We start from the raw sequence: 17,472 nt of genomic DNA on the forward strand, positions 1-17,472 counted from the left end.
AGGAATGGCGGGGCGCAGTTAAACGTGGACTCAGACGCAGCATACGCAGATTTACCCTGGAGCCGCTTTTTCACCGTGAAGCCACACGAGTGAGGGGAAAGTCTTTCTGTTGGTCAGGGGAAACCCTCCTCCTCCTCCTCCTCGTTCTCCTCATCCTCCCCCTCCACCTCCTCATCCTCCTCCTGCCGACTTTCGGGACAGCGGATGCTGGGATAAGTCATAACGCGGAGATTGTCTGTCACAGCAGCGGTGAACTCCCGCAGCTCGGGATCTTTGCTTCACCGGGAAAGCGAGGAGGACTGCCGGTGCTCAGTCCAGCTGCTCTTCGCTCCGTACCGGACCTTTTCCCCGCCTGAGAGAGTTGCAGCAGCAGCAGCGAAGCACAAGCGGACACGGACACAGTTGGTCCCCCATTCTCTGGCGCAATGAAACCGGGAGTTATCTGCTCCCCGGAGCGTGTGGAGGGACCCACAGCAGGGATCGGGCAAATGATGACGGTGGGGACCGGGACGACGCAGACTAGGAGCCGGTGTCTACATGTCTTTCTCCTGCTTCTTCTCAGCAGCTGCTGCCACATGTTGCATGGCCAAGGTAAGAGCTGAACTCCTCCGGATCCTGGGTCCATTTGTCAGGTGATGCACCAAATGAAACATCCACACGAATTAGCGAAAAAGAACAATTTATGATGTCGTTGCAAAAGCAGTTTTTGCAGACTCACACTGACTTTCTCATTCATCACTGGGACTGAGGTGAACAGGGTAAGGGTGAAATGATGAGACTTAAAGTGGAAACCAGGGTGTGATTAATTAGATGGAGTGTAGCTGTGTGTGTGTATGTCTGTGTGTGTGTGTCAGCAGGAGGGATTCAGGGAGTGAGAGGGAGTTTATTGGGTCAAAAACATTGTTTTTACCAAATTAAGTCGGGTTAATCGTGTTCTGTACAGGAGGCAGAATGGTGGGGGGTCGGGTGTGGAAACTAACTGGAGTACATTGGTAAATAATTATCATGAATGTCATTATTATGATGATGCATATATCATAGGATGATGATTGTAAGATTAAGGTATTGAGCATGTATATGGGGACTGGATAGGGGTATTACAGCCTCACAGCACTAGTAATCCCCTTCTTACTCAATGACCTGCTTAACTACAGCTCTTGGTGTGGCACACACACCCCCCCCCCCCCCACACACACATACACACATACATGCAGCCAAACACTGTATTAATTTAAGTTGCCTGCTATTAGTGGAGTATTAACCTTATTGTGGTGGCAGGTGTCCAGATTAATGTGCGTGACATGTGGTCGTCCTGGGTTACTGTGTGGAGTAATTATTGAATATAGCAGCCAAAAGAAGACAAACATGATGAGATATCGATTCTTGGTGAAAGTTGTTTGTGAAAATTGTGTGTTGCCATGTTACGTGAATGTGTGTGTGTGTCATTTTCTTTGGTCTCTAGTGTGAGAGTATGATGGAGAGACACTGTGAAAATGAGTGTGTCCATGTGAACATGTCCCTCATGGGATCATGTCAAAGTGGCAAAACAAAAGCAGAGAAAAGGTCAGACTGGTTTTCTCTGGGTCACAGATGGTGTGGTGGGCAGAATGTAAGGCTGGGGGTCATGTGGAGGAGGGGGTCTCAGGAATGTCTCTTCATATGTGTGCGTGCGTGCGGACGGTAGTAGTGGGGTGAGCTATTTGTGAATGCACAGGGAATGTGTGTGTGCCATTTAAGTGCAGGAAAGTGTCTGCCTGAGAGAAAGTAAGGAGGCACTGTGGCTATAAGAGGAGGTGGTGTGAGAAGAAGCAGTGGAGGGAGTGGGGAGTGGCACGATTAGGGGTGTGAGATGAAAAAAAAATTGAGTAGGGAGGGAGGGTTGGAGAGAGAATGTGGCATGCAGTGCTTGTCACTCAGAAGACTGTGCCTGCAGTTCAATCGATGCTGACGGTATGACAACACCTCTGTGTGTGTCAAAAGTTGCGCTCCTGTCCCTCCTTTTCCCAGTCATCACACTAGCGGTGTTTCCTCCCTCCCTGGTGCTGAGGTGGAGGTGGAAGACCAAGGGACAGTGTAGCTGCAGAGTCAGCTCTTTTTGTCCTCCTTGGAATGTCAAGGTCTCTGCAAAAGCACCCAAGTTACAACCCTCCACCCTTCAAACCCCACCAGTTTGGTTGATACCAGTATCTTACTGTGAAATGCCTATACCTCCTCACACTGGCAGCTGTGGCACGGTTTTGTTTGTGTGCTAGTGGGTGAAATGGGAATTAGTGAAACAGATTCAGGATCAGGCTGTCGGGGGATGAGGTGGTGGAGGGTGGGTTGGGGGTGGGACTATTGATTTAATAAGCTGTGCCAGGCGGCCAATCGAAGACTGTAGATTTTCCAGGTTCCGACCCCTCTATCCTTAGCATTTATTAGGACATTTTATTTTAGGAGGAAAAGGATGAAATTCATGAGCCAAGGTTGATCCTCTTGATCTCTCCCTGTCTCTTTTTCCCTTGCTCCCTTTCCCCCACTCAGTCCCACTCCAGTCCACTCCCTCTTCCACTCTCTCTCTGTCTTTTTCTTCAGTCAATCGATGCCCACACCCCTCCTCATAAATGCATGGCTCTATATACGCCAACTCTCATCTCTGGGAGCACATTTAAATAAGCTCATCGATCTTTCATTTTAAGGTTTAAGTGACGGCAGCATTTTACTGTCTCCCCTCCTCTGTACCTCCTCCTCTCCCACTTTCTGAACCTCTCACTCTCCACTGCTCACCTCACCAGACTCCCCTCTTTATTCATAACCCCCACCTTCTTTATTCATCACCCCTCTCTCCCTGCCTCCCTGTCACTGAGAGGGTTCTGCTCCACAGCTGTTTGACTGATTCATGTTTCGAGCATGGCTACAGACAGAGCCTCATTCTACACTTTATATTCTGAGCAAAGTCAAAAGACGGAGGTCACATTTAGTGTGTTTCACAATGTTAATATATTCTATAGTGTGAACACAGTTCAGAGTGACTCACTCTCCCCATTGTTGGTGTTTTAAGATTAAAAAAGAAAAGAAAAAGTCCAGCTGTTGAGAATGTCTTAAACAGCAATTGAAGAGCCATGCATTTACAAATAATTAACAAACCCACATAGGACCACATAATATATTTAACCATAATAATGGTCAAATGCAGGGGCCATTTACATAGCAACAGCTATAAGGACAATTAGGTCTGTAATACAGGGAAATGAGAATGATTTTGTCCTCGTGGCTAATTGTGGATAAAGATAATGGTCTGTAAGTAGCCAAAGTGTAATGAAAAAATACTGGTAGTATTCATTATTATACCCTTGCCAAGGTAATTGCATTAAAATATGGCTTGAGCATCCCAGCTGTTAAACCATTGCTTAAAAATATGTCACTGGTCCCAATTTTCAGGGCTGTTACTAAAGATTAGTTTTGCATAATATCTTTGGAATTTGGCTTCAGCTTCATGGAGGCCAACCAAGTTTTTTTCAAAAATAATTTTGCTGTCTCAGTTTGTGGATCTATCAGTTTGATTAAGGTTGATATGACACATGTCATTGGTTCAGTCTAGCCAGAGCTTGATGCTGATTAGACCACTTAAGTGAATGGAAGCCATCGATATGACTTAGTGTAGTGGACTTAGACAATTTTGAGCATCATGTCAAACTCAAAATTAAATAGACTAGCATCACACACACGCCCACACACATACAAACCAAGTCCTTGTCTCTCATCAATATCAGTTACAGCTGAAGAGGAAATTTGCTTTACCATTCTGTCATGAGGAGACGGTAGTTTAGAAGCCTTGTTTTGTCGAGAACTAATTATCATTTTCCAGGCTGCATAACCCTACTCTGACTTTTTCACCTCCCGACACACACTCATTCTCTGTGCTATTATTGTTATTCAGTTTAACTGTTATTCAGTTTCACTTAATGCTGAACTTTTATTATTACACCATCTAAAATAATGTGCTCAAACAAAACTTGTTTTCCTTGTGGCTGGAAGAAAGTTGTCAAAAATATGAAATTTGCAGTTCATTTTAATTTGGAGTCTGCTGAGTTGTGCTCTCAGCTCTCAGTAGTGCTGTTACGATTGTTTCATATATCAAGTTTTCTCACTTGATAACATTTTTGTGGGTGTACTATGCAGGTAGTTGTAAAAAGTTGCTGTTAACAAAACAATTACTCACATTTTTACATAGACACAAATCAAATTCCAATTTAGAGTAGTTAGAATTCTGGTGACATCAGGAGAGATTCATGATTCTGATAGATTGTGTGTTGCATGTGTGTCATATTTAGGGATGAAGAAGAAGACTGGGTGGGGTGTGTGTGTGTGTAATAGATGTCAGGTTAGTGAGGTCCCTGTTCAACTCCCTTAGTTCCTGTCTGTCAGGAAGAACAAATCACCATACTTACACAGCCACTTGACACTCTCTCTCTCTGTGTCTGTGCGTCTGTGTCTGTGTGTGTGTGTGTGTGTGTGTGTGTGTGTGTGAATTTTAGAGGGACAGAGTTTGTGTGTTATTCTACCCGTCAGGTGTGCGAAAGAGATTTTATTCTCAACAGACGACTCTGCAGACTACATACAGTATATGTGGCTGGCAGGTGTGTATTTTTGTTGGTGTCTGATTTGAAGCTCAATCAGTCCCAAGTGTTTTCTTCTCACAGCAGAAGTAGCAGCTATAGAGAAGCAGCCATAGTCTCCTAATCGAAAATAATCACCTGTGTGAAAAGTGGTATGTGTGCGTACAAAGGAGTGTGAGGCAGGTGCCATCTTCTTTTGGTCAAGCACAAACTTGCTGTCGCTGGCGATTGACAAGTTGTGGGTTACGAGTTGTGAGTGGGTGTTGAAGTCAACTAAAGGTCAGATGTTTCCCACTGCAGTCATGATGCGGCGATGACTATGGTCAGTTGAAGACACAGCATATTAAATACTATGTCATAGAGTAATTGACAGTAGCTTTGAGTCTGTGAAGTGTCTACACATGGTTGTGCCTCTTCCCAGTCAGAATAGTTCCCTGTCTTCATGAAAAGCTGCATTTTTATAGACGCTTTCCTCAAAAACATCCTTTTAGAGCTTTGAAATATGAGCCAAGTGGGAGACATTCTTGTCTCCCTCTGCCTCTGTCATGCTTCCCTTTGCTCATAATTTTTTTGTGTTTATTCGCTCAGAATTGCTCCTCTTCTTTTTGGTTTCCGATCCTTTCTTCCCTCCGAGTTTCCCCATAAGGGACTTTAGAATCTATTGCTGCAGGCCACACAGGTGGAATAGAGGCTGTGTAGTTTAGGCCTTGGTGTTTATTATGTAAGCTAGGGGAAGGAGTTGGCTATTGATCTGCCATGTACATGTGTGTGATTTTGTGTGGTGGTGTCAAAGATGCATTTCCAGGTACACATCCAAATAAATCAAAGTGCCTGCAAAACATATTTACTGATTGAACTGGAACACATCACAGGGTAAAAAAACCCCACAACCTTAAACAAAGCAAAACACACACAAGCATAAACACGTACTGTGTTTGTCACTTAAAGTACAGGTAATGTTTAAACACACATTGCTGGGTTATTTGGTTGTTAGGTGGTGGTTCCCCTTGGACTGTTACCAAGTAAATCTGTGACAGGTTGGTGGACATTTCTGGTAGAATTTGTACATGGAGCTGAAACTATTTAGATGTTTGTAAAAGGTTTAGAAAATACTTTATACGTTGTTAAATAGCTGTTTTTGATTTGCACAGTGATCACAATATCTGGGTGATTTGTGTTTATTAGGCAAATGAATACACTTGAGCACATCCCTCTCTACCTGCATGTTTTGAGTTGTAATATGGAACATACAATTTCATCCTTTTCAATTGCAGAAAACTGTGACCTCCAAATGCAGGTTTTGTGTAGTATGTTGTCAGGTCATAGCTGCTCCCAAAAGCAATAAATTGATAATTAATTTTTTTGAATGTGCTAAATAAGGCTTTTATTGAGACTGGGTCATGAGGAGTCAAAACAAGAATTCCAAGTGGTGATTTTCAAATTAATTCCAGTAACAAACTAATTTAAAAAGACCTCTGGCTATTGTGAAAGCAGAGTGGCCATGGGGAATTAAAGAAAGAAAAAAAATATATTACCACTGCTGAAGTGACGACGTGCTTGTTTAGTGTCTTGTGTAAATACCACACACTAGAGTTGCTAATTAAATGTATCAGTGATCCGCTGTGCCCGAACATTTATGGAAATAAAACACAATTGTTTTTTATTTAAAAAAAAAAAAAAGAAGTAATTTAAGAGCTAACTTTTATAATTTAGTTTACTGATCCAACCTGGCACGGGTTACACTAAATAGCTGCTATATTCGTTACAAGAATATTTCACACCTCTGCACACCTGGTGTTAATGACTGATTAGACAATGTAGGCAGGTTAAAACCGGCTGTGGGAGTTTATGATGTCACAAAAGTAATGCATTTTCTATGTTGAGGTTCATAAATCCACATACTACTTTTATAATCTGCTAAGGTGTCTGCTCACCTTGCTACTGCCATAATGCCAAATACAGCCCCGTAGGACTGCATATGTAGGGTTACTTTATTTTTTACTTTCAAATGAGTAAAGCAGGTCAAAAGATAGAATTTAGTGCTCAGTTTCTTTTTTTCTGTCTTTCTGGTGCTCCCTCTCTATGGGTCGCCACAGCGGATGATGCACACATTTGATTTGGCAGAGATTTTTTACTTTTACTTCCTTGGGACTGGAACATTGAGTACACTAGATGTGACTCCTGTGGCTGTGGTCTATTTTGTCCTATTAACAATGAGCAATGGGGATTGGTTACCTTGCTCAGGGGTACCCCACCCCTTGACCTGACTGGAACTCAAACCGGCAACCCTTTGGTCACAAGCCAAGTTCTCTTACTGCTTGGCTACCAACTTAGAACTCCACACGTACTATTCAGGAGTATTTAGAAATCACTACAGTCTTTCATTGAGACTCCTCATCTAATTTCCTCTCTTCTATAAGTTTCTGTCAGAATTGCTGTTATCTTCTACATTTTACATTTCTGTGTATTGTTTGTCTCTATTTTCTGTAGAAGAGTAGGGGGTATCACTTGCTCTGCAGACTTTAAGCCTTTTGAGGCAAGCTGTGTGTTGTGGATGTTGAGCTATATAAATAACAGACAATACAAGTATATAACTATATAAGTGACTTGACTTTACTTAGACATGTCATGTAAATATGTACAATAAACTTAAAACAGTTATGACAAGAGAATTGCACAAAATAAATATGAATTTAATATTGGCTGACTGCTCATGCTTGAGAACTCTGGGTATTTTTTTCTTTTTACACAGCATCTCATTTGAAAAAGATATGAAAAGCAGAAAAACCAAAGACACAAGCGAAATGACAAAAACTCTGTCACAGAACACCTCGTGAAATGTGAAAGGTGCTTATTGAAAAATATCAAATAATGACACAGTGGATTCTTGCCCTTGTTTTCTTTTTTATTTTGTTTTTAATCTCACATCACTGATTTGTTTTTTTGAAGTAACCCTTATGTGATGAATGTTATATCCTTGAGTTTTTTCAGTGTTTTGAGATGCAGCCAGAGGGAGATGATACAAAACTAATAACCAAGAGTCAGCGTGACAGTTTCATCATATCTAGTACATTTTATGGGGCTTAATGATATTAAGAACTTTCAACTCGGTGATAGCAGTGAGCTCTGTGCAAAGTTGTAAACAGTCAAACTTCCCTGAAGATAATCATGTACAACCTCTTGGGAATTCATCTTTAATCAAGAAAAATGTACAGAGGTACCAATGGTGGACCAAAAAAAGTTAGTAAAGCTTACAGCACCTCACAGAGTGCAGGTTATTTACTTTATATGCCACACTTTTAGAAAATATGACACTGTGACCACATTTTTTCCTATGAAAAGTATAGCAGTATCAGCAGTTTGCTTCTTTTTATTTTCCTTTTCTTTTCTTTTCTTTCATTTTCTTTTCTCAAAGCCATTATTTCCCTCCTACCCAAGGCCGTGCCGAGACGGCCCACTTAGATGTGAGATAGATGTCACAGGAATATTTGTATTGGGATTTCAGACAATTACAAGTTAAAATTGTGTACAGTCACTGCATTTTCAGCTTTATTGTTCTAAAGAAGAGCGAGGGTGAAGTGAATAAAGGACAGTGAGTCACACTTTTTGTCGTGAAAATAAATTAAACTTCAAATTCAATGGCGGCTACTTTATACCAAAAAAAGATAGGTTTTATGTTTCATATCAAATGTGTCATTTTTACTGTCCTTTTTTATTTCAAAGCGCTTATTTAAATGTGCTGCTGCGTTGGAATGCTTTTCAAATTGCTTTAGTGAAAGTGAATCTTTGCACAGTCTTTTTGGGATGACCTTTTTGAAGCAAAAATGGTCTTCGAATATTTGACGGTATTATTTATCTAAACTCCAGTGTATAAGAGCTAGTGAAGGTAATGCAGGGTTCACAGCATGTTGAGCTCAGGGGAGCAGCTAATCCGATGCATTCAAGAGAACTCTTAAAGCTTGCTGCAGATGCACCACACATTAGGCAGTCCTGAATAGATTTGTTTTTTTTTGACTTTTTATAATCAAATGGTCAAATACTCCCGTTCATCCCTATTCATAATAAAACCATTCAATTGAAACTTGCATTTTATGAGGAGATATTCCCTTTAAAAGTGGATTCTGATTTGGATTTATGGAATATAGTCCAATTTTAGATGTACAATTTTTGATTTTAAGTGTTCAGTGTGACATACACAAATTATGTGCAAGGAGATTCCTATTAACAGTTGGGATTAGCTAATACGGTATTGGTATCTGTCCGATACTGGTCAAAATCAGAAAGAGAAAAATTTTAAAAATTCACTATGCACAGTGTAAAAATATAAATAAAAACCGTCAACAGCATTTTAGCAGGGTCATGTTCTGGGCTGTTTATTTCTTCGTAGGGAAGAAGAATGTTTGTTTACACTTAAATAATTGAAATGGTTGTAGGTGGCAAATGCATCAGCACATACATTATGGACAATACTATGCTTCCAACTTTGTGGCAACAGTTTGGGGAAGACTACTTTCTATTCCAACATGATTGCATCCTATTGCACAAAGCAAGAACTTTGGTGTTTGGTGGAGAAGAAACGGTGGTAAACTATAAACACAGTGTCCAAATAGCTGCTGTACTCCAGCAGCCAATCAGCATCCACCTCTAACAAACAAGCTCTTTGATCGACTTACAAGGGACTGCTCTCTCACCTCTTTCTGTGTGTCCAGCAGTCGCTCAGTAAATGCCAACACCTCAGCACATGACTAAAACATTTACAACTGTATAACGGTGGTTGGAACTCTTGCCTTTGCAGCAAGAAGACCTGGGTTCGCGACCTGGTTGGAACAAGGGCCTTTCTGCATGGAGTTTGCATGTTTTCCCTGTGAGCGTATGGGTTTTCTTCGGGTTCTCCAGCTCTGGGGATTAGGTACATTGGAGTGCGAGTGGATGGTTGTTTGTCTCTATTTGGCGATCTGTCCAGGGTGTACTCTGCCTATCGACCTATGTCAGCTGAGATGGGCATGGTCCCCCCCCCACGACCCTCATGTGGAGGTTAAAGTGGTAGAAAATGGATGGATGGATGGTGTAGAAGAACTTAACTTGGCCCACACAGAGCCTTGACCTCAACTCCATCGAGCATCTTTGGGATGAACTGGAACAGAGATTGTGAGCCAGGCTTTCTCATCCAACATCATTGCTTGACCTCATAAATGCTCAGAATGAGTGAACACCATTTCCTATTGATGTTTAACACTTGAAGTGTGGACGCTGTTATGGCAGCAAAAGGGGAACCAACTCCATATTAAAGTACTGTATATGTATTTAATTACAGTCCATGTTGTAATGGTCAGAAATCCAAATACCTTTGTCCATATAGTGTATGTGTTAACAGTGTAGAAATTACTGCAATGGACTGATATTGTTATATTGGAGGTTGTGATTTCAGTATCGGACATGAAAAAGTCACTGCCACGGCCATGTGCCATCCCTAATTAACAGGAGCAACTGGTGGAAAAAAAAAACAGGTGTCTGGAGATACATCAGAGACACACACCGTCACTCTCCCTTAAGCACCTGGGGGATGCCTTTTAAATGTCTGCCTTGTCCTGCCAGTTATTTAGTGGCAGCACTAGATTAGTCGAAGGCTCAAGAGCAGTCTTATAGTGATGTGCAGAAAGTTACCTCAACTAGATTGTTTCAGTCAGCACTGGGAGTCAGACTGGCAACCCTCCAGAGTATCCTACCACAGTCTTCGTCTTAAACTCTGCACACACTCTCTATTTATCACTCCCATCTGTCTTTCCTTTCCTCTCCTTTCACTGCACGTTTACAGTGTCATTTGCAGGGCGTAGAATGATATGCAGTGCAAATGTTTCAGTGGGAGAACATCAAATGTGAACCCCCCCCCACCCCGCCCTCCTCTTCCCCTCGGACCAAATGCACCTGGCTGAGGCTCTTCATTTGTTTGTGTTTGTTTTCTTTGTGGTGGGGCCTATCGGGCTGTCTGAAAGGGATCTTTGCATAGTCAGTGGCCAGTCACGTATTATTACTGAGGGCAGATGGGGTTGAGTAGAAGTAAGGGAGTGTACACCACTGCATGTGTATTTCAGCAGCATGATTTACTTGTTCAGTGCAAAGGCTGTACGCTGCTGCAGGTGTGTGTTCTCAGCTTGATGCGTTTGATCTGCTACAGGTGTTTGAAAGGGTGTGTGTGTGTGGCGCCAGAGTTTTTTTTTTTAAACTCAGTCCTTTGATCCAAGCTAGAGGTGGGCTTATCCCTGGAGCCAACAGTATGGATATGTGCACTGCAGAAGTGTGTGTATGCATGTGTCTCTTTAAGCATGTGATAAATATGGGAAAACTGGATTGTGCTGCATGTGTATGCGTGTGTGTGTGTATTAGCAGCCAAGAACCCTGCTGTTTTGCATGTTGGGTATGTTCATCAATATTATGTCTAAAAAGTTCTGAGACTGCACAGTCCTGCGAGTTCAGCTGTTAGCCACATCTTTTACACTAATTGTTATCTAAAATGACTTGTTGAACATATTGACCTTTTTTGAATGTTTACTTGATATACATTTAAAGGAGAGTAGAATGTACAATTTGAGTTAAAACAAAATGTATTATTTACTAATGTCATGTTTGTGCGTCTTTGCATGCAATGAAATAATTGAACATCATTTAAGAAATGGTGTGTCATGTAATAGTAGTTGATGATGTTTGGAAGTGACAGCCCTATCTACCAATATAGATAGCAGTTCAATACATGTCTTAAACTCTTTTGGACTACTAAGCTTTTGATTACACATTTGTGCTGGTGCTTTTTAAATGTACAGCATACATTACATAGTTAAAAAGTACTGGACAGGGTTTTCCCTGGGTTTCTTTTTAGACCAAGGTGGTAAAGGCTGGAGAACCTGTGTGACGTGCGCAAAAAATACATAAATAAAGTCAATTTTTACTCATTCATCAACATTTCACTCACTTTTGCAGGGTTGTAGTGGTAAATACAGATGTGGTTAAACTAATGTGGTTAAAGCGGAGCAGAGAGAAGAGAAATAGAGCGGAGGGGACGGGAGCTGAGAGAGCGCTGTAAAAAGGAAAAATTGATTTTCATTTTTTTAACATCGTCTAAACCAATAAATCTGATTTCGATTTAAAATCGATTAATTTCCCAGCCCTAGTAACACATACTGTAAGTAAAACATCATAACTCACAGCTCTATAGATGCACGCACTGCAGAGATCGTTTAGCCGATGTTTGCTCTAAGCCGAGTGGTACATCTAAGGTGCGTTAAAGGACCTCGGCAGGGTGGGAATCCACATGCAATTATAAACAATGAAAGAAACGTGCAGTGGGGGATGATCTTTTGTACAATTTCCATCCATCTTTCTAGCTAGTTTGCCTAGTTCCACCAGTGAAATCAGCTGAAGTTGGAGCTTGCATGTCGTAATGATCTGTTACGACATGCTGGAGTTGAACTCGCAGGAAGGTGTCTCACGGCATGCTTGTGATCTATGACGCATGTGAGTTTCGCGTGGTTCCCCGTCCACCGCTAAAGAGACACTGCAATGCTCGTATTTCTATTGTGTCAAGATCATTGGGAACATCCTTTTCTGCCCTTTTTCAACCAAGACGGCGGCCAAAATCCCCAGGCGGCCCGCCTTTGCTTTTAGACAGGCAGGGAAAACCCTGCTGGAGCTGTTTTAGCCTGACATGAAGTGTACACTCCTCACTAACATTCTGGTCACATCACATCAATAGTGATTGTTTTTACAGCCTGTGCTCAGTGAAGAATTAATGTGTGAACCTTATCTGATTTTTGATCAGTATTGGACTGATAATGATATGCAGAATTGTATCGGCACATGTCCAACACTAAATCCAAATCCAACTTAGTCCCCAATTTAGATCTGTGAGTTGTTGCGCATTGGTGATACAGTAGTACGACAGAACTCCGCAGAGGTTGACAGCCACAACTGCGCAAAACACTTCATATTTAAAAAAACAACGGTAACTGCACAGTTGGCTAAACGGGCGCTGTGGCCCTTTAAGAGCAGCAGGGAGTGACATGCTTTGACAAAGAATAGACATTATTGCCTTTTTCACTGACATTGCACAGTTTTCTACTGCTGTGGATAGCAATCAACTTGACACACACATTGTGAAAATCCCCAAATCACAAAAGCCCTCACCCTGTGTTGGCGACACTCTCGCTCGCTACCTCAAGATGGTACGCCACGTAAATTCACAATCAGTGAAAGTAGCCTTTTAGTTGGCTTAGTAGTGATGGCTAATTGCTCTCCCTCTCAGACTTCTGTAAAGACAACTGTGAAAGTGAACAACATAAATTTCTTACAACCACTGTAACACAATGTAAGTATGAAGAAAGGGGGAAGAAGGACATCAGGAATATGCAACAGCATGGTAGCTTATGTTGCTGTGTGTGTACTGTATGTGATGGTTGATAACACTGCACACCGTCACTCTCAATAACCGCACTGGAAATAACCACATCACTGCAGGTATAACAGACTTTCAGCCACATAAATCTTTGTGCTAATGCTTGTGCAGCCTATCATCTCATGTAATCATTAATCATACCAACCCCTAAGAACTACTAGTCACTGAGGAAATCTATACCACCTCCAAGTCTGTTTTGGATTATTACTTCTATTCAAGCTTGTTGTTGAGCTCTTCACTTCTTCCTAATCTTCTCTTGTTTCAACCACAGTCTGTTTTAAAGTTTCAAAGTAAGCACATCAGGAATGTTACTGAAACGCGTCATTCGTTAACATTAACGCCGTATAGTACCCAGCACTATATAAATAATAAATAATTATTTATGATTTTTTTGTTATCATACAATATTCATTCATTATTTTACGTAACCAGTAGGGCTGCAACAATGAATTCATCGATTTAAGATTTTTAGATTTTAAGCACGCACACACACACACACATTTTTTTTTTTTAGCTTCTTAAATGTGAATATTGTCTGGTTTCTATGCTCCATTTGACAAAAAAATCATTAAAACTAGGTTCCAGGTTGGATAAACACTGATCAACATTTACTTATATTTTATGGACAAAAAAATTATTTGATTTATCGAGAAAATAATTGACAGATTGATTCTAAAACTAAACAGTATATTTCATTAAACACTGAAAAAAATAATATGTTCTCTAGCAGTGTTTCTTTGACAACCACTTTCACTTCAAGATGGAAATTGTGGCACTGAGGCCATCTCTCCCAAGAGATGCATTAATTTTTTTTTAACATGGTTTAACTCTTTTTCCATGTAGGCAACTGCACTTTATTTAAATTTTTGAAACAATACAATGCCGTCGCGTCATGGTAGGTGCAGCTGTATATTGTCCTTTTTTTGTCCCTTGCCAATCACACCCCTGATAATACCGTTTCATGAAAAGCGAGAACCGAAGGGATAAAGTAAGTAATTCGTTGGTAAAGTATGGTGGAAACGAGAAAAAGGTTGTCACTTATGGGGTCACTGGAGTAGATGGATGGATGAAAGAATGTGGCTCAGAAATGAACAGACTTAATCAAAGCACAGTCCAAGATACTAAGTTAAGATGGATGAAGTGAGTTCATTGAAGAGTAAGTCTGAGAATACCTTGTTACTTCATCTTTCTCCCCTGTCATCACACATCATTCTTTTCCCACATCCCTGCCTGTGTTGCATCTTTCTCTCCTTTCTACCACTTATTTCTCCCCTCCACCCTGTGTAATTGGGAATGGGTGGTACATTCATCTTATTAAATGTACATGCGTACAAACACTGTGTGTGTGTGGATTCAGTCACAAGTCATCTCTTGCCGGATTCACTCTATCTGGATGTGGGAGCAGAAAGATAGGGAGGCAAACAAATGAAAATAAAATGGAACCATTCGAGCGAAAGAGAGAAATTAATTATCCTGTTTTCTTGGTGACGCACACCCTTCAATAGTACCAGTACCTGGTGCTGAGCTGCTGTGGAGTTTGCACACAGATTTGACCATTTCAGGATAAACAGAAAAACAATGTCACAGTTTTTAAACTGGACATGTCATTTACCTCAAAATGTTTGTGTTTGGTAACTAGCAACAGCAAGTGGGATAAAATAAAGTTAATTATGGAGAAAAGTTGATAGAAAAATATAACATGAAATTACACACAGTAACTCCCTTTGGATAAGTACATACAGTCCAGATTAAAAGTATTTGGATAGTTATCCTTTTTTTTATGAAGAATTACTTCACAAATGCAAATGACTGAAGTACCGAGTCTCACTTTTAATATGAGTAGGTGTATGTTGGTATTGAAAGAACTGTGAACCATTATTTCTACTGTAAACCTGTAGAGGTTGAAAATTGCAAGGGTTTGAAATACTCTTTTTCAATTTTTTCAAAAAGAAACAAAAAACTAGCTAATACTATTGTATACTATTTTAAAGATATTCCAATATTTTGCCCTCACACACTCACAAATAACGGTATTATTTATTCTAACCTCACATGAGGTTGAACACTGAGATGCCTTCACTGCAGCCTCACTAAGCTGAGCTTAACAGCTTGTCATATTGATCTTTTTTCACCGATTATTCTATTACTATTCGGAGCGCAACTAAAACCTTAGTCTAATAGACATGGATTATCAAAATGACTAGTCAGCTAATTGGATAAGAACAATCTATACATGGATATTAAAGCTGCCACTTTTTTCTTTTTCTATCATGTGGATACTGGTTGGAAACATGGGTGTAAAATTTTCTGAAAAGCCACTTGTGGGAGTAAATTTGGTTTCTACACTCAGCATCAGCACGTGCGTGCGTGCGTGTAACTATCAGCAGAGATGGGTAAAAAAAGCTACTGTGTGTAAAAAAAAAAAAAAAAAATTTCATTGGTGTGGGATCTAGTGACGGGAACGGCAGTTCGTTTGAGTTTACTGAATCCCTAGAATCCGTTCATTAAAATGATTCGTGCAACGAATCGTTCAGTGCTTAGCAGGAGCCCAGTGCCCTGCCACGTGACTCACGTCCTCCCTGAGTGCAGTACGTGCGCAGGTCAGTGAGTGAGTGACGGCGCGAACGGGATTCACCTCCTCAGCCACAGTTCTCCTGTGTAGGTACGTTCACGAACGAGATTCAAGTCCTCAGCCACAGTTCTCCAGTTCTCTGTGTGTAAGTACATTCCCGGGTCAGTGAGTGACTACACTCGCCTGCTCTAACAGACTCCTCCTCCCTCCCAAATTTTGATATAAAAGTACAGTTTAATTGCAAAACAGCATTATAATAAAGATAATAATGATGATGATAATACAAAATAACAATGCTTCAGTTAAAAGTATAAATGTGTTATTATCACAGCAGCGCGCCACCGCGACTGTTTCGCTGAGGACGTCAATCGGTCACAGTTCTGTGTTCGCGAATCATGATGCGTGAGTGACAGCGCGAACGAATCAGATCCTCCAGGAGTGAGTGAGATCAGCAGACAGTTCTTCTTAGTAGTCCCTCCCTGCGTCGTTTGCAGAAGATTCACGAGTGAGTTACGGCGTCGGCGAACGACTTTACAAGTGATTCACAGAACGTGGCAGTTACACTCCCAGCCGCCACGCTCGCTGCTGAGCTCAACTGAACTAAGAAAGGAAAGAATAAATTCATGAATTGATCCCATTCAGTTCGTTCACTCAAAAGATCAGTTATTTCGAACGAATCGTTCGTGACCGACACACTAGTGGGATCGGTACAATCTCACCATCTTTGGGCACAGTAGCCCAAAAAGTATTTCCTTCCAAACACAGTCGTTGTCACAAAAATCACAATCATTTTTAGCTGTAAAGTCTTTTTTGCAGGTCTTTTTGTGAAAAGACTCCTTTCATTATTTGATTATTTCAGCTCAGTTACAATTGAGCATTGAAGAAGAGCAGCCATCGTTTTATTTCAAATTGAAAGTAATGAAGCAGAATCCAAAGAAGAAAGACCGCCATAATAAAGAAAGGTGAAAATTATGTCCAAGGCTGTGTTTTTTTATAGAGCATAAATGACTTGTCATTATCGCATTACTGGATTAACAGAAACATGAACGTGTTAATACATTGATGTAATCAATATGATTGATTAATCTCAACATTCATCAATCATAAAATTCCTGACCTCATAATTCAGGAGAAGGTTTATTGTTAATAGTATGTAAAATTTGAGTTTTCATGGAATCTCTCTCACTAGATTACACCATGCATCTTATGCTGCTTTGATATGACAGTGAAAATAATTACCTTTTAATGCATTTTACATTTAATTATGCTCTCTTATGAAAAGGACATGGCATTTATCAAATGGATCACTACAGAGACGAAACATTGCAAATCAGCTAAACATTACAGGATATTTTTTTAAAATGGATGTGTGCAGAATTTGTCTTAGAATGAGTTTGTTCTCTTCTGGAATGGAGGCAGGTCATGACATCACTAGTATCGCTCAATCCGATTGGTCATTCCTGCTCCTGTGAATGAAGCTGAAATGAAGGCAGCAAAACTTGCAAAAGTTCAGATAAACATAGTAACACATAAGTAAGGTAAGGTAACTATGGAGCTTCGGCCCGCTGCTGGTTTGCAGGATGAGTGTGTGGCCAGTCACCTGAGCCTACATGGTGAAAAGAGCAGTTCTCTCTAGTTGTTGTGCGTGTGTGTGTGTGCAGTGCGAACGAGTTAGCGCTTATGTTTAGGGCGGGGGTGTGGGGCACAACACAAGCATTACACAAATGAAGACGGCATCTCACCCAGTCAAGATCCTGCACTCTGGTGGACACCTAACAAGCGGAGGTTCAAAAACCTGAGCTGTCGGGTGACACAATTGTGCCAGTGGAGAGAGTTTTCTCTGCCCCCATTTTTCT

General features: G+C 40.9%; 1 protein-coding gene across 1 annotated transcript in view; it reads left to right on the forward strand.

Annotated features, from left to right (window-relative positions):
* Positions 1–425: 425 nt before the first annotated feature.
* The window catches only part of sdk1a (sidekick cell adhesion molecule 1a), a gene marked incomplete at both ends in the record, with an annotated part of 322,636 nt that continues 305,589 nt past the window's right edge, over positions 426–17,472 (forward strand). Inside the window, one exon of the mRNA XM_083909607.1 lies at positions 426–591. Within this exon, the coding sequence (XP_083765733.1) occupies positions 426–591 (166 nt within the window). The remainder of the gene's footprint in view (positions 592–17,472) is intronic.

The sequence above is a fragment of the Microchirus variegatus genome (genome assembly GCF_963457635.1).
Source record: "Microchirus variegatus genome assembly, chromosome: 23".
NCBI classification, from domain to species: domain Eukaryota; kingdom Metazoa; phylum Chordata; class Actinopteri; order Pleuronectiformes; family Soleidae; genus Microchirus; species Microchirus variegatus.